We start from the raw sequence: 19,952 nt of genomic DNA, 5'->3' as shown, positions 1-19,952 counted from the left end.
GGGAATTGTGCTACTCCAAACAACTTGATTTCATTTTTTCTGTCTCACAAATGAACATGTCTTTCCTAAAGACAATCTTTCACAGTCCACCATTAATGGGCATTGCTCTGGACTCTTCTGGATGTTGCTTTAACTATTTGGCTTTTTCCCCCATCTCCCCATGCTGCTGTCACTCCTACCCCATGTTTATGGCTCTCACTGCCCTTACCATCACCCCAATGTCCTGCAGCCTTAGGAAATTGTGTCTTTGCTCCATCAGCTGTGGTCGTCTCCCACTGCGAGTCTTCCACCGTTTCAGCCATAACTGGCCGCTACTGTGCTGCAGTTGTTCCACTTTACAACATAAACCTAAATGGGTTCAATCAATAGATCAGTAGACTCTATTGGGCTGCTACTAAGCTACTACAGGACTGCTACAGTCTGTAATTCACTCAATGAATTGACAAAAATGCAGCGAACGAAAATTTGCATTTGTATTTCACGAAACGGTCAGTATTTGTTTTGGCATTTCCACTGATTTAATGGAAGCTGATACTTTGAACTGTGGTTATATTTCCACCAATCTCATTAAAAAGATCCACAATGAACAGAAAACTCGGCAAAGTTATGAGCTAAAGGCCGGAAGGAGTCACGTCCAGTACAGATGAGTCAAGTGAGACAAAGAAGCAAGAGGGAAAACAAGGCTGATGGACAGAAATGAGTTTCACCTTTATTCACATATGTTTTCATTGAACAGCTTATGTTTCAAGCTACACATTACTCTAGGAGGAAAAGCTTTAAATACACAAATAATTCATCAGAAAAACACATACCATTTGTCAGAATTCAAGTTTTTGGATGAGACTCATTTTAAAGGTCTCATTTGCTTTCTTGCTTGGAGAAAATATTCTCTTAGTAATATCAGTCCTCATTTATTCACCTGTTTTATTGGCATTTGTGGTCTTCATGGCTACCACCAAGCTGCATATTATTGAATCCAGGTTGCTTTCAGAGTCAGCTGTGTTGTGTCCTGAATGCATCTTTCATTAGATCCTCTCCAACCACAGCTATCTCCTGAACAAATTTTTACTTGGTGGATAACACCAACCTCCCGTGTAACGCATTCTTTATGCTTCAAGTGAGACAAATGAAGAGTTTTTTTTTTTTAAAAAAAAAAACAAACCTATCTCTGGTCAGTAATTCAGCCTCCAGCAGACAGCTGCAGTGTTCGTGGGCTCTGCAGAGCCCACATCATTTACAGGCCAGAGAGAGACAAAGCCTATTAAAGTAGACAACAACTCATTCAAAGCAACAGCAGCTCCCTCTGGATTTATCTCTCCTTCTTTCCCGTCCTAATTAGAGAAAGGGATGTCACAGATGTGCATGCTATTAGAAATAGAAAGTGTCGGTCGATTCTCATCGCTCCCCCGTAGCTGTTCAGCGCCTGAGTGGGAGGGCTCCGTCTGACGCGTGCTTATTTAATGGATCGTACAATTATACAGCATAGCAACGACCCCTGGATGGTTTCGGACCAGTTAAATGTTCACGCTGTCTCCAGTTCTTCACTCTTTTCTGGCTAGTGCAGGGAAATTCAGCTTTTATAGAGCTTGATGGAATTGCCCTAAAACAGCATCAGCTGGTTATTTTATTACAAAGAGAGTAATAATGCACTCAAAATGATGATATCTTGTTAAAGTGGTGGCTGTGATCTTTTTTCCTGGATTGTTACAGATGTAATCAATATATTACCATTATTAGAGTTTGTCTATCATGACATATTTCAGGTTATTGTTTGTTGGGTGGTTGATGGTTGACTAGATTAAAACTCACACTTGAGTCTTGAGTTTATTGGTTGTAGGTGAGATTAGGCTGCTAAATGACCTCACCCGCCCTCCGGCTGTTGGATGTAGCTGCAATTTGGTAGGATTTGGAGCCAAAGACTCAGGTTCAGGCTGTCGCTCAGGTCCCCCCGTGACTATCCCGCATGTCTTTGCACTTCCATTTATTATAACAATGTAAGTTCTTTGTGTGAAACAAGGTTTTCACACATATTCAGCCATATTCAAAACTGGAAACATGTTCAGCAGATTTTGTGTTGTTTGCTAACGTGTTATCTTAAAACAATGTTCATAACTGTAAAATTTACAAAAGCTCTAGCTAGCTTCTGAATTGTAACCTGGCAAATTTAGCATGTCTGGAATTTGTATTTCTAGCTTGGAGAGTTTCTTTATTGCCAAAAATACAGTCAAATGATGTTTTAAATATTTTGATACTTTCCTTTGATCTGTGTTTTTTAGCTGCTCAACAGACCGTGTCATCTGCAGGCTTCTCCTGGGTTTTCTACTCTGGATGGTGTGTGAACGCCTCATTGCATGCTGTTTGTTAAAGATCAGTACATACATTCAGAGTGGGTGCTTACCCACCACAATGGCCTTTCTTCCTGCTTTTTGCAAAACATGTTGCTCTGTTGTTAGTTAAACAACGCCAGATGGAGTCAGGATGTGACAAGCATGTAATTACTTCTGCAGATGAGTAAGTGGTGCAATTTCTTTTTTTTAAAACATAACTAACAAGAGCTTGTTGCTAACAAAGACATTTCTCACACAGGCACAGAGAGTCTTGTTGATGAAAACTCCCTCGTGATGAGTGCTAACAGGAGCACTGAGACACTTCTGGTGAGAATATGTGTCATGGAAACCTCCATCATGAAACTATGAGAATACAAACATCACTATAAAATGCTGATTGTAATGAATTTGAATGAATTTTCTCAACATTTATATGCAGATTATATTCTAAAGAATGTGATTACCAGCCCCATATCAGTCAGTGATAATCAAGGAGGACAATTTCTGTGACTGTTCGTGGTTGATGGTGCACGCAAGGATTCCATCGGCTTGACAACCATCAAAGGACGCAGTTTACAGAAAGTCTGGAAGCAGCACAGACACAAAGAGGATGGGGGGTAGCAACTCCACATCCTAGAGATGGGAATGCACATCCGCCCGCTGGACAAATCATTGGCAAAACATTACTTATTCATGCCCAGCTCTGAGCCACACACAGCATTTGCTGTTGAAGCAGACATGCAACATCAGGGGCGTGATTGCGCTTCAAACTAGCTGATACAGAAACAGCGGTTTATCTGTGAGGTCAGAGAAGGAGGGCCACTGTGTCAGACTGCTGATGATTCGCTCTGCATTCTGCTTGGTGAACGTTCTGGCCTTTACTTTGCTTATCGTGTGTGTGTGTGTGTGTGTGTGTGTGTGTGTGTGTGTGTGTGTGTGCGCAATAATGACTCGATAGGTGAGACACCTCTACTGTCACATGAGAAAAGGGGCGTTTCATGAAATGTTTGTTCATCCCATGAATGAAAGTGTGAGAAGAGCCCTGCTGAATAACTGTGAATGAATAACTGTGCTTTGATGCTTTGCTCTTGAAAATCACAAATGACATTTGTGTTTCTTACTTTGACTTGTTCCATTCAAGATAAATGTAGTAATTGTTCCTGATCACGGTCCTTGAGGCTAATTTGTCCATTTTGAAACTGTTTTGCTGCTGTAGGAAGCTTCTTCTTGGCCATAAAAGAGAAACCTCATCACTTAAGAGTATTGTTTTACTTCCTGACTGCATTTCTCATCAGAGTAAACTGAAACCAAAGAGCTGCTGATGTCACTGGCTGCAGGAAAGCACCACTTACTGATGATCTAACTTTCAATCTTGAAAATGGAAATTTGATTAACACTTTAAAGGTTATTTTATACCTGAGCTGTACTCTGAAACTTAACAGTGTTGTTGTTGTCCTGGATCGGAAGGGACTGGACATTTGAGGGAGAGGATGGTAAGACAAACATTCCTGGACCCAAGTCTTATTTCTACTCTAATGATAAATATGTATTGTCCAGTATAGACCATAATAATTCTTACTGGGCCAGAGCATCTCCACCACTGCACACCTGCTTCTATTTTGCACCTTCTTCATGTTTCTACCTATACTGCTGTTATAGTGACACTGGAGCTCGAGGCAATAAAGATAGGACATATAAGAATCTTGAATCTTCAGCCTTGTTGGTCCACTGAACTGGATCATGGAGCAATGGAAAGTGGCTTAGTTTGATGGATCTCCTGTGTATGTGTGTGTGTGTGTGTGTGAGTGTGTGTGTGTGTGTTTGTGTGTGTGAGAGAGAGAGGCTTGCCAGGATGCTTTATGGAAGACCAGTAAGAACTGATGAAGCCTCTTGGATGAGAGGTTAAATAGACCAGTTGCTACGATTCTACCAGACTACCAGAATTACCATGATGGCTGAGAACCTTCACAGCCAGTCAGCAGAGGTGGTCTGATGCTCTCTGTGGCCTCTTTCAGTGGGCTCATGTGTGTTTCAGGAACAGTTTCGAGAGAGCAACTAAAGGTTTGAGTGATGTCTTGACTTGACCCAGATCTCAGCCCATCGAGCATCTGTGAGATGTTCTGGATAAACACGTTTGAGCTGATCCCAACCTTCAGGTCTCAATGGATCAGCTGCAAAGGTGCCACCGAACACCTGCGGGTGGAGTCTGAGCCTTGTTGACAGAATAACGTAGCTTCATTGGCACATTCTCGGGAGGATTGGCTGATGTTACCGATTGCACTGTCATCTACCACTACAGGTTTTACGATTGTCTTTTTCTCCCTTTGATTAGTGCCACTGAAATAACAGCACTCAACTGGGGAGACTTTGTGCTACAGATTCCTCCAAACACATCAAAACTCCAACCAGAACCTCAAAAATGATCAGCACATTAAAAAAATATTTATCAGGGAAGGAAAAGGCAGCTGACCGGTGCTGTGGCCGCAAGGTGGTTGGTGCCTGTCGTGGTGGCAATGCCCGAACCCGCTGGTGGACACCAGCGGTGAGGGATGCCGTCAAGCTGAAGAAGGAGTCGTATCGGGCCTTACTGGCCTGTGGGACTCCTGAGGCAGCAGATGGGTACCGGCGTGCCAAGCGGAGTGCAGCTACGGCGGTTGCCGAGGCAAAGACTCGGGCATGGGAAGAGTTCGGTGAGGCCATGGAGAACGACTTTCGGACGGCCTCGAAAAGGTTCTGGACCACCATCCGGCGCCTGAGGAGGAGGGGGAAGCAGTGCACTGTCAACACTGTGTATAGTGGTGATGGTGTGCTGCTGACCTCAACTCGGGATGTTGTGGATCGGTGGAAGGAATACTTCGAGGACCTCCTCAATCCCACCAACACGCCTTCCAGTGAGGAAGTAGGGCCCGGGGACCTGGAGATGGGCTCTCGTATCTCCGGGGCTGAAGTTGCCGAGGTAGTTAAAAACTCCTCGGTGGCAAGGCCCCGGGGGTGGATGAGATCCGCCCAGAGTCCCTTAAGGCTCTGGATGTTGTAGGGCTGTCGTGGTTGACTCGACTCTGCAACATCGCGTGGACATCGGGGGCAGTGCCGCTGGATTGGCAGACCGGGGTGGTAGTCCCTCTTTTTAAGAAGGGGGACCGGAGGGTGTGTTCCAACTATAGGGGGATCACACTCCTCAGCCTCCCTGGCAAGGTCTATTCAGGGGTACTGGAGAGGAGGGTCCGCCGGATAGTCGAACCTCGGATTCAGGAGGAGCAATGTGGTTTTCGTCCTGGGCGTGGAACAGTGGACCAGCTCTACACCCTCAGCAGGGTCTTCGAGGGTACATGGGAGTTTGCCCAACCAGTCCACATGTGTTTTGTGGACTTGGAGAAAGCATTCGACCGTGTCCCCCGGGGGGTCTGTGGGGGGTCCTCCGAGAGTATGGGGTGTCGGGCCCGCTGATACGGGCTGTCCGCTCCCTGTACGATCGGTGCCAGAGTTTGGTCCGAATTGCTGGCAGTAAGTCGAACTCGTTTCCGGTGAGGGTTGGCCTCCGCCAGGGCTGCCCTTTGTCACCGATTCTGTTCATAATTTTTATGGACAGAATTTCTAGGTGCAGTCATGGTGTTGAGGGGATCCGGTTTGGTGACCTCAGGATCGCGTCTCTGCTTTTTGCGGATGATGTGGTCCTGTTGGCTTCATCGGCCCGTGACCTCCAACTATCACTGGATCGGTTCGCCGCCGCCTGTGAAGCGGCTGGGATGAGAATCAGCACCTCCAAATCCGAGGCCATGGTTCTCAACCGGAAAAAGGTGGAGTGCCTTCTCCGGGTAAAGGAGGAGATCCTGCCCCAAGTGGAGGAGTTTAAGTACCTCGGGGTCTTGTTCACGAGTGAGGGAAGAATGGAGCGGGAGATCGACAGGCGGATCGGTGCGGCGTCCACAGTAATGCGGGCTCTGCACCGGTCCGTTGTGGTGAAGAGAGAGCTGAGCCGAAAGGCGAAGCTCTCGATTTACCGGTCGATCTTCGTTCCTACCCTCACCTATGGTCATCAGCTTTGGGTAATGACCGAAAGAACAAGATCACGGGTACAAGCGGCTGAAATGAGCTTCCTCCGTAGGGTGGCTGGGCTCTCCCTTAGAGATAGGGTGAGAAGCTCTGCCATCCGGGAGGAGCTCGGAGTAGAGTCGCTGCTCCTCCGCGTTGAGAGGAGCCAGATGGGGTGGCTTGGGCATCTAGTCAGGATGCCCCCTGGACGCCTCCCTGGTGAGGTGTTCAGGGCATGTCCCTCCGGTAAGAGACCCCCGGGGAGACCCAGGACACGTTGGAGAGACTATGTCTCTCGACTGGCCTGGGAACGCCTGGGGATCCCTCCGGATGAGCTAGAGGAAGTAGCTGGGGAGAGGGAAGTCTGGGATTCTCTCCTTAGGCTGCTGCCCCCGCGACCCGACCCCGGATAAGCGGCAGAGAATGGATGGATGGATGGATGGAAAAGGAAAATTAAAGAAATGAGATATTTGATCTCCCTATTTTGGAGTTTGCAGCAATTTGACTTGGCAAATTACCTCTGTCCAATAAAAAAGTCTGGAAGAGTCAAGGAGAGAGTAAGGACACACACACACACGCACACATTAGTTCACAATTGTGGTAATGATAGTGCTTGCCTATGGCCAAACACAGAGGGAGGCTGGAGGGAGATGGGGGAGTTTGTGTATTAGCATCAACGAGAGGATAATAGCACTAAGAATTATGAGGCAGATGCTTGGAGTCTGTGTTTGAGTCAATTCTTTAGCCTTATTACACACTGTGAGGGGGGGCACTGGAGGGGGTGGAGAGAGATTTAAACAAGTAATACTGCATTACCCACATTAAAGTGTGACAGTAATTACTTAAACCACTCAAAGTGAGGAATTAAAGCAACACACGCTGGACTCCCCCATCCTAATTGTTCCCACCATTAGCTCACCCCCTCCTCTCTTCTGCTTCTCACACCTTTCACACCCTTTTCCATCCTTCCTTCTTTCCCTCCCTCGTCTCATCTTCCCCTCCCACCTCTCCTCTCTTCCTTATCGGGTGGTAGCGTCTGCCTGGGTAATGAGGATCGGCCTTGTTTTAAACATGAAATGGTGAGGAGGCTCCAAGGGGTGGAATCAATAAGCACCATTGCCTCTCCTCTCTAATGATGCCCCCTCTCCCCCCACCCCCACCACCTCTTGTCTCAGCCCATTTCTACGAGCCATCCGATATTGGATGGGAGGAGGTTATGAATTATCGAATCCCAAGGGCAATGTGCCTCGACGCCAATTACCCAATGAAAAATGACCCTTTCGTGGGTGTGTGTGTGCGTGGGTGCTTGTGTTTATGTGCAGATGTTTGTGTGTGCTGGCGTGGAGAAGTCGAGGTAGACCAGCTGGCTTCCTGCGTCTTCTGACAAAAAACACACAAATCTGCTCAACAACTATGGACGTAGGTTGTGATTGATGCTGATCACTCCTGATGTTGGACGTGTGCAAGAGATTAATGTGACAGACACTTAACCAGTTGTCAATTATCCACTCTTTTGAAACAATATCAGCTCTTTCTACTGTTTCTGATTTTTTTGTTGACCGCCAGTTCCCCTGTGAGGTGGTGGGCGGGTGCTGGAGCCACAGCTCCCTTCACAGGGCCCTCAGTTAGCCTCTGGGGGAGGGGGGGTTCAGTACTTTGCTTAAGAGTACCTCATTACTGAAGGTGGCACCTCTCCTGCTACCATTACATCTTCCAAATTTTGTCTACAACTGGGCCTTGAACTGACAACCCTCTGCTTCTCAGGCCAGACTGAGCTACCAGCACCTACAATAAAATGTTTTTTTTCTTCCAAACTGGCACCACTTCTTTTTGCTTGATTGAACAATACTGGAGGACTAAAATGGGTTCACAAAAACATTGTTTAGCATTTTTTAAATGAAATGCTACACATTCATTGCTAACCCCACTCCAGACAAAGAAGTGCTGCAGAGTTCAGGATGAGCTGTTTGCCATTTACACAAACTCAAAGTGGCTCAGTGGTGGCGGTGAAGACAAGCATGTTATTCACTTTTAAAAGGCCCCTGCCGTTTTTCAGCGAGTCGGACTCCGGCTCATTCACTTCCCTTCCCAGTTATTGACATGTTGAGAGGCCTGTTAGCTCATCTATGCCCTAACGGACTTATATTGCTTTTCTTTATAAGCTCCCCCAACACACCTAAATAACTGGCAGTCTCAAGTGTATCTTTTCTGTCCATTTAGCTGGTTCTGTGTGGGGGTGTTCAGTGCTGATATACAATACTTTGAGCTCTGATTAAATTACACTGATGGGAGCATCAATTACAGAGAATTTAACAAAAAAATTCACCTCAGAGCACATTGGATCACAGCAAACGATGCTCTGATGGGTCGCAAACATTAGAATGTGGTCCTTTAGCTGCTATGGACAATTGGACATTGAAACTTAGCGACAGGAAGAGAGAAGAGCGATAATACATGACTCCATCGGCATCAGACGTTCATGATGTTGATGCTGATATTAATATCAGGGAGAAACGGTTTCATGACATAACTGTATAGTTCAGTGGTTTGTAAAATCGCATCTTAGCGAGATGGTGCTGGGTTTGACTCCCTCTGACGTTCTTCATGTCGATGTGGATTTACTCCAGTTACTCTGGTTTCAGTACAAAGACCTGATCAGCATGCATGCATTAGGCTGATTGGAGACCCTGTGTGTGTGTGTGTGTGTGTGTGTGTGCTGGAACACCGCTTGGATTAAGTAATCATCCCTGTGACCCTGATTAGACTGTGACCCTGTGTTAGCATCACAAGCATGACTGGGATCAATACAGGACGTCTCACTGGTGCACCTGTCTGGGTTCCTCTGACCGTCTTCTCCATCCAGCAAACGTTTCAGTGAGCAGCTACATGCAGAATCCTCAGAGCTTTGTTAACCCGTACCTGGCCCCGACCACGCTGACCACAAAGTAACAGATCATCGCATGAAGTCAGCTTTGTTTCAGATAGACCAATATCAACAGAAACACTTCAGACTTTGTTATAAAATGAGATGTCGCTCATATTTCACGAGCCGCTTCATTCTTAACAAACCTGAATACCTGATGATTATCCAAAAGATCTGAACAGTAAATGTTCAACAGGATTAATCTAAAACAGCCACATTTATCCGTGGTAAGGTTACGACTGTTCAAATCACAGATACATTTTAGTGCACAACCAAAATATATAAAACAGAACAAGAAAAAGTCAATAGATGTGTCAACATAGCAACCAGTTCTACCGAGTTTCATCTATGAGGCATCCCCGCTCACATTGTCTGTTGACTAGTGTTTCACTGTGACTGTGCACTATTCAAATGAGCTAATTTGGCAGGAAGGGTGTTTATTTTGTCAGTGTCTGTGCTGCGTTCACTTGGCCATTCACCCACTGTAATTGCTGCTTTTCTCACACTCCTTCTCTCCTTCTTTTAAAAAAAAAGAAGAACACGGTTTAATTTAGAGGGATGGATCTGTGTGTTTGTGTGTGGCTGCCACCCAAGGTTGTTCCTACATGTTGTCTTTTGAGATTCATTGCTTTAAGCAGCAATGATGCGCTCTCAGTGAGACATGCCAAGACTGCTGGCAGTGGCCCAGGACGAGGAGCGAAAAGGAAAGGAAGGAAGTGAGGCGACAGATTCTTGAGTCTGCTCCCACTATTTTATTTACTCTGAACAAAAGCTTCATTTGGACAGAGACGGGTGGGTAATTACTGAGGGTCGGCATTGACTTTAATGTTTGTTGCTCACTGCAAATAGTAAAATTGTAAGATTTACAACATTAAGTATCAAAATTTTCTATTTAAATATCCAGTCTTCAGTCAGACATTTTGAGGTTGTTAAGGTGCCAAATTGTTTGTACGCTGCTGTGGGAACAGTTGTTAGTAGGTTGAAGTTTCATAACTTTGACAGCCCTACAGGGACTCTTGTTTTGTGTTATATTGCTTCCAATCCCTGACAATCTTGGTGGGAAAGTATTTGTGCTTAAACCAGATGATCAATGTTCTGGTGTCCTGTAGAGCAACAAATATGTAGAACAACAGCACAGTAATCTCTGTGATGGTGCAGCCTGCATGATTTGCTGTGAAATAAACCATCAAGCCAACAGCTCTACAACCACCATGTGATGCAGAACTTCAGTCACTAGACAGGACAGCAGCCACAAACCACATGAGGATGTCAGCAAATCAACAACACAAGACCCGAGTCTAATGGTGCATTGGCTTGGGGTTTTCATTTTGTTTCGTTTTCTCCCGCTTATCCGGATCCAGGTCACGGGGGCAGCAGCTTCAGGAGGGATGCCCAGACAGCCCTCTCCCCGGCCACTTCCATCAGCTCCTCCGGGAAGACCCCCAGCCGCTCTTAAGCCAGGCGAGAGATGTAATCTCTCCACCTAGTCCTGGGCCGGCCACGAGGCCTCCTCCCGGTGGGACCTGTCCGGAACACCTCTAAAGGGAGGCGTCCGGAAGGCATCCTGGCCAGATGGCCAAGCCACCCCAGATGACTCCTCTCGATGTGGAGAAGCAGCGGTTCTACTCCAAGCTCCTCCCGGATGTCCGAGCTTCTCACCCTATCTCTAAGGCTGAGCCCGGCCACCCTGCGGAGGAAACTCATTTCAGCCGCTTGTATCCATGATCTCATTCTCTCGGTCATCACCCAATGTTGATGACCAAAGGTGAGGATTGGGACGTAGATTGACCGGTAAATCGAGAGCTTTGCCGTCCGGCTCAGCTCCTTCTTCACCTTGACGGATTGGTTAAGCGCCCGCATCACTGCTGATGCCACTCTGGTCCGCCTGTTGATCTCACGTTCCATCCTACCCTCACTCGTGAACAAGATACTTGAAGTCCTCCAACTGGGGCAGGACCTCCTCCCCAACCCGGAGAAGGCACTCTACCTTTTTCTGAGCGAGGACCATAGACTCTGACTTGGAGGTGCTGATCCATATCCCTGCCGCTTCACACTTGGTCGCGAACTTGGGGTTGTCTCCTGGAATTAGAATGAACATTTATTTCTTCAGAGTAAATTTGGAGCCGATCTTCAAGGGCAGAATGTGGAATTATTTCTTTAAGAACACCGAATTACCAGCAACAAAATACCTGGTCACCCAACTGTACAAAAAACATTAGAATAATGGAAAATTTTCTACAGGTTTTGCATAAAAGGATGATCTGGGTTGGGATGTTTTCACTGTGAAAACTTTTTTTGTTCTTTACTTTTTTCATTTTCAATCTTTCTATTGTGCTCTTCCAAATGAATAAATGTGGACTACTTCCTTCCCTTTTCCCTCATTGTAAAGCAAACCACCAGCCTTGTTTAAAGCAAAGCTCTGAAACACTATATGCCCTCCTTACGGGGACACTTTTTGTGTATTTCTATTCTGTCCAGCTGCACACAGTGCATCCATAGAGGCCACAAATACAAGGAGCCCACAGAGAGGACGCCCATTAGTCTCTGCACACAGACGCCATGTCCATTCAGATAGGTGGTAGCTGTAGTCTGCCCCCTTGTGGTCACTTTTGAAAGTTAAAAACCCTTTTCAGTGGAACAGAAGAGACAGATTGCGCCTGCGCATGTGTGATCGTGTGTGTGTGTGTGTGTGGGGGGGGGGGGGGGGGGGGGGGGGGGGGGGTTGTGTTCCAAGCAACCTGTCTACTTTGACTGTTATTGGCCCTTGAGAAAAAAAAACGGATGAGTTAATTGCACATCTGAACCTTAATGAAGCATTTTAAAACTGTAATTTGTCCAGAACGATGAGCGGACCAACATCATCAGAACATCCATTTAACGCAATTAAGGCGTCAAAAACTGTTTTAAAAGTGGAATGACCAAAGCAGCAGGAGAACAGATCTTCAGTCAACCTGTTCGCGGTGGAGCTGTGAGACTTCGGCGTCTCCCTCTCTCTCTCGTTCTCTCTACCTCTCTCCTCCACGCACAGACAGGGGCGGTCGTTCTCAGTCAGCGCACATACTCCAGTTGGCCAGCATCACTTGGAGTCCACAGACACAAAGCTGATTGAGAGGAGAAAGCGCTGCTAGAAGAGCTTTACTGGACCGCGATTCATCACAGAGTAGTTAAAAAAAGCCTCTTCAATTCCACATTTTAAAGTAGCTCACCATCATAGCGGGGTGATTTATGTGATGAAACTATTTGTCTGAGTCATTTTTAAAGGATAAGTCTTGAAGTGTTTTTTTTTAAATCCTGAAAGAAGCACCGTGTGCAGATCCCGCCCGGTCTTTGTGCGTAAAAATAAAAGTTGAAATCACCGAGGCGGCTGCGCGACAGGTCTGGGAGTCCAAACTCTCGCATCGGACGCCGAACGTGAGCGAGGATTTATAAGTTTTCTGCAGGTTTGTGGAGAAACGCGAGTCGGTCTCACGGAGAGCAGAGGAATCCTCATCTCCGAGGCGAGGGGAGAGCGCGCTGCGCCGGCGAGCGTACTGACCCAAAGGACGGCACCTCGGAAACAAGGTAGAGGGGCTAAAATGTGCATCTTCTGCCCTTACTGTTTTTTTTTTTTTTCTGCACGGCACACCTTCTGTCTGTGTTTTACTAGTAAATTAAATTCTAAAAAAACAGACAGTTTTTGTCAGACCATCAGTCTTTTTTTAATCACATAAAGCTAGCTCTGAGTTTCAATCCACTCCGAACTTAAGTCACGTGTGAATGAGGCAGGGCGCGTGCGATAAATCACGCTTCCCTCAGTCCAACTTTGATGAGTTTGAGAGGTGACCTGCCAACGTCAGAGACAAACGTGGAGCCAGACGTCAGAGGTTTAACTGCTGAGTTAAAAAGTCTCAGACCTGGTCCATCACTCAGCGGCTCTGTGGGTCCTCCTCATTCCAAAAGCAACAATGGTTAGATGAGCGGAACTACAGCGAGTGGTTGTTTAACACAGCTATATGACCACCACTTGTAGCTAATCCTCCATAAATGACACTGACTGCGGCTCTGGTCAAACCTGCCTCTTCCGTGCGTAAGGTGGAGGTTTAGTCAAGTGGGGCAGCTACTGCAGGAATAAAGTTGCAAAAACAGGCTGCAGGGAAATGTGCTGCTCCGGTGACTGGCAATGTCTGATAATTTCACTTCATTTCACGTCTCTTTTCTCTCCGTCTCAGGTTATGAGGGAGCGGAGCTGAACATGGAGCTTTTCTGGATTTTACTATCGTGCTGTGTCTGCTCTCTTTCCCGGGGACAAGGAGTTTACGGTAAGAACTTTCCGTTCACACGTGTTTTACTGTGGTGGATCCATCCGTTTTCTATCAGCCCGGAAAGACTGAGATCCGTTGCAACGACGTTAATTTGTGAAATTATTAGCCCGTAACCTTAATTAAGGCCTTCTCTGTGCCCCATATTGTCCGCGTTTCAGCATGACGCGTTAATAAGAGGCTGTGTAATAACCAGCGTTTCCACTACTGGGAGAATGGCTTCGGGGAGATCCAAAGCAAATTAACTGGAGAGGGAAATATTACTTCATAGAAGTCAAAGGAGGAAGCTGGAAAAAGATGGAGCGCCATAATGAGAGGGGTGCACACACCTGCTGCAGCAACAGCCTAATTCCGCTTTAAGACTGATACTAATCCGTTTAGTCGAGGCTGCCGGATTTTACGCAACAAATTTCAGAAATGACGCCTAAACAGTTCTCGCGGTTTTTGCGCTCAACTTACAAGTGTTTTTCAAGTTAAACGCGACGTCCACGGTGCGTGTTCGCTCGGTGTCGGCTACAGGCGCATGTCCACCCTTAACTTCCCCCCGCTATCGCACAAACCTTTCATCCAAGAGGTTCTGATGTTTGGAGGTGTCCATCAGTTGATTCCAAATGGGGAGTCTAAATATTTGTTTTCACCTTCTTTGTGCTCCCACAGCATCTCCAGTTCTGCAGAGTGTGTTCGTGTTTGTTTTTGTCAGAGCTGAAATGGTTTTGGGGTCTGTGTAAGTGGAAACAGATTGTAATGAAGGATGTGGGGATCCGTGCCTCATGGGCTCCGTTGCGAATATAGGGCGTGCATTCAGCCTCAGCGAATGGGCTGATATTCGGTGCCGTTTTCTGCTTTAACTTCAGTGTTAAAGGTCGCTGATGTTTGACAGCAGTCTCTCGGGCTCGGCTCGGAGACACGCTTTCTGGGAATCTGGCCGGCTGCGCTCACAGATCTCAGATTCCCGTGTGTGGTCGCGGGGCTCAGCTGTACATACCCGTCAGCAACTGTCTAATGTGGGCAAATCACCTTCATGAAAAGAAGAGTCATTCCCTCACACTGAGCCCTTTCACAATTTGCACATTTGCAGTAAACAAGGGAGGTTGGGGAGATCGGGAGACGAGCCAACGAGTGTGGCTCGCTCGCTGCCCGCCGTGTATGCTGATATGCATAAAATGGCTTCCCTCCACTTTGGAATTGTTTAGCACTTCCTCTTGCAGACAGATGCGACTCGCCGTCCGTCGGGAGCCAAGAAGTGTAAGCGTGCCTGATTGATGTCAGCGCTTTGGACGACTGCGAGGTTCATTTACTGTAGCGCTCTCCGGGGGGGCGTGTGCGGATGCCTGAGCTTTCCTCAGCTCACGACTGAGAGGCCGTTTGGGCCTTTTTTCGCTCATGTGGGGACAGCTGCTCCATATCCTCCATATAAATGCACAGATGGACATTTAACTCATCCAGACAGTATGTCTTTGGGTGCGTGCACACGTCTGAGTCAGGTACATTTCATCCCCCAGACAACACTTGATTATCTCGGTGCCGCACTCACTTTAGTAGCTGTGTAAGACTGGTTACACCCCTCTAAACCGTGGAAGGCTGTCACCCCGCTTGCATCATCTGTCAATCAAATACTGACTGGACGGACAGGTGTGCTGAGAAATACTGGAGCTATAAGAAAAATCTACACTCAGTTTTCTTTCTTCAGATTATTCTGATGCTTCTGCTCGACCAAGAGCGGCTTCCTCATCCCTACATGGGACTGGTTTCGTCTGTGCGTGCTGTAATCCCGTCATTACAGGCCCGGTGCCTCGCACACATCACATGTGAGGATTAGGGGAACAAATACAAAAGGATTTGACTCCTGGATTTTGCATCATCAACCCAAAATGTGGCAGAAAAGTGTCTCCGTCATCTCTCACGTGCAGCATCGCATTACAGCCGGAGCAGCGGTGGATTTTACGGTGACACCGAGTTATCGATTTGCTTGACAAAGTCACACGACACCATTAGCTGATGCTGTAGATGGAATCCAGACGTCATTAGCTGGTAATGTCAGGCATTTATGTGCTTGTTAACAGGAAATATAATGAACTTAATGATTTTCTCTTAAAGGATTTTTGAGAATCTATTTTAAGTGAGGGAGAACTGAGGCCTCGCCACTGGCCATAAAACAATGCAGTAAGCCATGCAAAAAGTGAGGAAGTTAAATGTGCCTGCACACATTTAACATCACTTTGAAGATGCCGCCCAAGGAAGAAAGGCTTGGAATATGTTGCATGTTTGTGCCATTTGCTTGTGCGTTAAAGGGCGACCAACTTTTGAGGAGCCGCAGCGCATTAGCTTGCCACGGCACATGAAATCTGGTGACCTAGAAAGTTCCAGGTATATCCGGCCCAGCCACTGGCCAGCGACTTGAACTCTTCCACACACCAGCACATTTTTGTGTCACTCGCTCTGAGTTTATTCCAGAGACTGAATTTCTCTCTTTTTAATAAGCATCCATAATTTATTATCAGCTCTGAGGCAATGGAGGAGGGGACAGGAGATGCTGATGGAAAGAGACTGAAGCATTAAGCCAGAGGTGAAGAGAATGTGTTTTTTACCTCCTACAATCAAACACCAACTCTCCTCTTCCTCCTCCTCCTTGTTACCTGTTTGTTTTATTTATATTCTTACTGTACTCACAGGGACACACACAAATACACACTTACAAGCATGTCGGTCTTTTTGCTGTGCAGATAACAAGATACAATGGGGAGGGAGGGAGGGATGGATGATCGGTGTATAGATGGATAGATGGATGGATGGATTTTCATTCTATTAAAGTGATTTTCTCATCACAGTAGCTTGTTGGGGCCAGGCCCTGTTTCTGTAAAGAACCTAGAGACAATTTTAATTGTAAGAGGCATTGAAGAATAAAGATTAATTGGATTGGATTGAATTGTGAACTCTACCTTGCAGATGAGCTGTGAGGTTAAAACTACTAAAGGTGAGGTTTAACATTTCTGTTAGCATTTATGTAGCCCAACATGTAGGTCAGTTGTGATGTGGTGTCGAGTGATGGATCGATGTCCTGTGAGGACGCCTAACGCATTTCCCAATCAACACCAATGAGGTGATGTAGCTATGTGTGATGTAGCTTTTAAACCAGAAGATAAGGATTCAGATTGAAAGTGGGACTAGAGTAAGATCTGTCTGAATGTGATAAAGTAAACAGGAACATTAGGTTATAATATTGGGCCCTGTGCTAATTCCCAGTATGTCCTACCACTTTTTTCAGCATCGAGGTGAGAGATCTTGTGAATATGGACCTGCAGCCGAGCTGCTCTGCCAGTTCTCACAATTGTCCTCTAACTTCTGTTTTCCTGAAAGCCGTGTAACTTAGGTGTGTGTAGTTGCACATATTTTGCTGCTGTCTAATGGCCTGACTTGATGTACAATACCTGGAAGTGACTGCCTTCAGTGGCTGAATTGATTAAATCCTCTCTGATGTGTATGAATAGTCCTTGGAATGGTGCTGCATTCAGAGGAACTCTGAACTCAGAAATCTGTAATGAACATAGGGCGCTTTTTAAACCTAAATTGTCCTGATGTTACCTACTTTCCATCCATCAGATAGCCAGATGGTAACAAGGTAGTGTTTGTGTAGCTACCAGTCTGAAGGGCCTTGTTGTTGCGGTTCATCATTAATGTCTTCCCTTCAGGTGCTTCAGTTTCCTTCCAGTGAAACAATCTGCACACTGTATGTATGCAGTGTAAGTGACTGATACGAAAGCATGACAACACTTCTATTAACCCGCAGGTCAGTGGCTCTAATGTCCTCTGGCTCATGTTAACTCACATTGCAACCTGCAGCCGTGAGATAAGAGCGCTAAGACAATGTCCTGGGAGGCCTGATTCATCACCTCACTTCCCACAAGTTGCGCTTTGAACCATGAATAGGCAGGTGGCAGCGGGTGAGAGTGTGTAGCTTGCCACCCTGGAGGTTTGACAGACATGAGATGGAATTTCCTTTGTTTTGGGTGAAGATGTTCTGTGTTGAGACTGTTTCTGCCTCTTGTACCCCATAAGCCAATGTTGTAGGTAGTTATTAGCTTCAGAGAATACTTCTGTTCAACGTCATTAAATATGAGCAGTCGCTCGCTTGTGTTCCTTCTTGTCTTTGTGCTTCACTCTGGAATAATGATACAGGTCACATCCACATGCACACGGTAGCCCACACACAAATGCTCGAACAGCTCCTGCCTAGTTTACCCTCCGCTGAATGTGTGGATCATTACCTCATGCTCACCCACTCTCTGTGTAGTCTCTGTCCCACTCGACATCACACATTTGGACAGAGAAGTAACTTGTTATTATTCACAATTTACTGCTGATGTGTGGGTGTATTTTAGTTCGTATATGATTTGAAGTGTGTGTATGTTCCTGTTCATGTTATCCAGAACAGATGAGGACATTTTTGGAATGTGAGGACCCAGAGGCTTTCAGAATTGTGTTTAGTTAAGGTTAGGTGTGATGGATTCATGTAAGGAGCTGGTGAAGGCATCAGAATTATTAAAAGTCCTGACAAAGCCAGAGCATGCAGAAGTCGTGGTCAGGGACGGAAGGCTGGTGAGTTTACCAGGAGACAGGGGGTGCAGGCAGGTCAGAGGCAAACAGGTCAGCAACAGGAGGTCAGGCAGGTAAGAAGTGCTGGAGAGTCTTGCATGGAAGGAGGAACAATCTGGCTAGGAGTGAGAGTGCAGGGGAGGCTTATAAGCAGGGCTGATTGGGAATAAGCTGCAGCTGTGCTTGCAGGTGAGTGGAGTTGAGCTGATGGGGTGGGAGTGGCTGGCAGGTAGAGTGGAGCAGAGGCAGGGAGAGTGGAAAATTACTGAAGCAGAGGGACGGGAGGGAACTGGGGAACTGGGGGAATGGAGCTGTGACAATTTCAAATTTCAAACTTTTAAACAATTCATACTGGTTTAATGTTCTCAGTTTGACAAGTTCTAACAGGGTCTCTCCGGTTAAATGATGTAAAAACACAGACTAGATTTAAAGTCTACACACACATCAGTCTACACCAGGCATGGGCAAACTAAGGCCCGGGGGCCACACGCGGCCCGTTAAACGTTTTAATCCGGCCCGCCAAACTTGAAAAATTAAATGAATAAACCTTGTTAATGTTAAATTTTCACTGCAATTCTGGTGTTTTCCCACTAGAAAAAAGACAGTCAGGAGGAGAGTGATGGTGATATCCTGAAGGATAACAGAACTTTCAGTGCTTTAAAATAGAAATGGTTATTAATTTTTTTTTAAAAAGGCACATTTTATTCATTTGATTTTAAGTGTTTTAAGACTCATTCCAAAGTCAGATATTTTGTTGTAATGCTTCTCTTCATTTTCATTTGAAATTAAAGCACATGTTTTCTCCATATCCCAAGATGTGTATTTTTTCTCCAATGAGGTGAGGTTACCAAAGCACTCCATCCATCCATCTGCTCCTGGTCCGGCCCCTTTGTCAAATGTTAGAACCCATTGTGGCCCACGAATCAAAATGTTTGCCCACCCCTGGTCTACACAGTAAAAGAGCGGACATTAAAGATTGAAGGAGGACCAATAATCTGGTCCAAATACTGGACATTCAAAAGTTTGATTATCTCGCAAAAAGGCCACTTTAATGTTTTTGCTCTTTTGTTTGTGTTACTTGAGAAGAAGAGAAGATTTTTTGTCCTGTTTCTTCACAAAATAAAATTTGAAATCCTGCCAAACAATTTGGTAGATAAAACAAAGGCACAATGACCTAGTACAGAAACCTCCTGACTTCAGGATCCTGAAGAGGTGAAGGTGGATGTAATCATGGACTAGATGTCAGGGATAGAGATGATGGAACCCTGAACATTCACTCAGCCTGGTGCAGATAAGCAGCCATATTTTCCTTTGAGCATTGGGAATTTTCCTATGGACCAGTTTCCTACACATAGCAGAGCCTGAAAGTCTATTTATATGTTTCTGGGGGGGGCACCCTACCCCAAACTGTATCGGTCAGGTCCAACAAAACTTCTGACAGTGTGAAGGGATCAACACTGGAAATCTATCTTATGCTTCTACACACATCCAGCCTTAATAATTCAACAATGTGTGCTTCTTGCAGATCTCATCCTCTCACTTTCCCATTCTTGTTCATCCTCAGCAGCAGGCTGCTCTCTGCTCTTGTACTCAAGATGTTTTGGGTTATAAAAAAGCCACTTTCAATTTTTGAAATGTTTGGCTTGCTGCTTCTCACACTTTGCCCACATTTGCATGCGTCTCGGCTGGCTCAGAGGAGATCGCTATAATCTGTTGGATATGTTAAAAGTCCCCTCACTGTCGGGGAAGAAATTTACCTGCCAAAAGCTGCACATCCCA

At 46.0% G+C, this 19,952-nt stretch overlaps 1 protein-coding gene and 1 long non-coding RNA gene across 7 annotated transcripts in view; both read left to right on the top strand.

Annotated features, from left to right (window-relative positions):
- Positions 1 to 1,049: 1,049 nt before the first annotated feature.
- LOC130521579 (uncharacterized) lies at positions 1,050 to 3,580 on the top strand. Of its 2 annotated transcripts, XR_008949374.1 has the most exons (3): positions 1,050 to 2,331; positions 2,454 to 2,511; positions 2,587 to 3,580. It is a non-coding gene; the product is annotated as an uncharacterized LOC130521579 (long non-coding RNA). The 2 variants fall into 2 exon arrangements; XR_008949373.1 differs by having other exon boundaries at positions 1,050 to 2,511.
- An 8,556-nt stretch (positions 3,581 to 12,136) lies between these two features.
- LOC130521542 (MAM domain-containing glycosylphosphatidylinositol anchor protein 1) overlaps positions 12,137 to 19,952 on the top strand; it is a 109,104-nt gene continuing 101,288 nt past the window's right edge. For 4 of the 5 annotated variants that reach the window (XM_057025163.1, XM_057025162.1, XM_057025160.1 and 1 more), the window contains exons 1-2: positions 13,073 to 13,229; positions 13,491 to 13,580. In XM_057025163.1, coding sequence (XP_056881143.1) covers positions 13,088 to 13,229; positions 13,491 to 13,580 — 232 coding nt within the window. In that variant the 5' untranslated portion in view covers positions 13,073 to 13,087. Of the gene's footprint in view, positions 12,844 to 13,072; positions 13,230 to 13,490; positions 13,581 to 19,952 lie in introns of those variants that run through there. The other variant, XM_057025161.1, reaches the window with a different exon arrangement.

The sequence above is a fragment of the Takifugu flavidus genome, chromosome 2, assembly GCF_003711565.1.
Source record: "Takifugu flavidus isolate HTHZ2018 chromosome 2, ASM371156v2, whole genome shotgun sequence".
Classification (NCBI taxonomy): Eukaryota; Metazoa; Chordata; class Actinopteri; order Tetraodontiformes; family Tetraodontidae; genus Takifugu; species Takifugu flavidus.
Note: the sequence above shows the minus strand (reverse complement) of the source record. Positions and strands in the feature narration are given on the sequence as shown.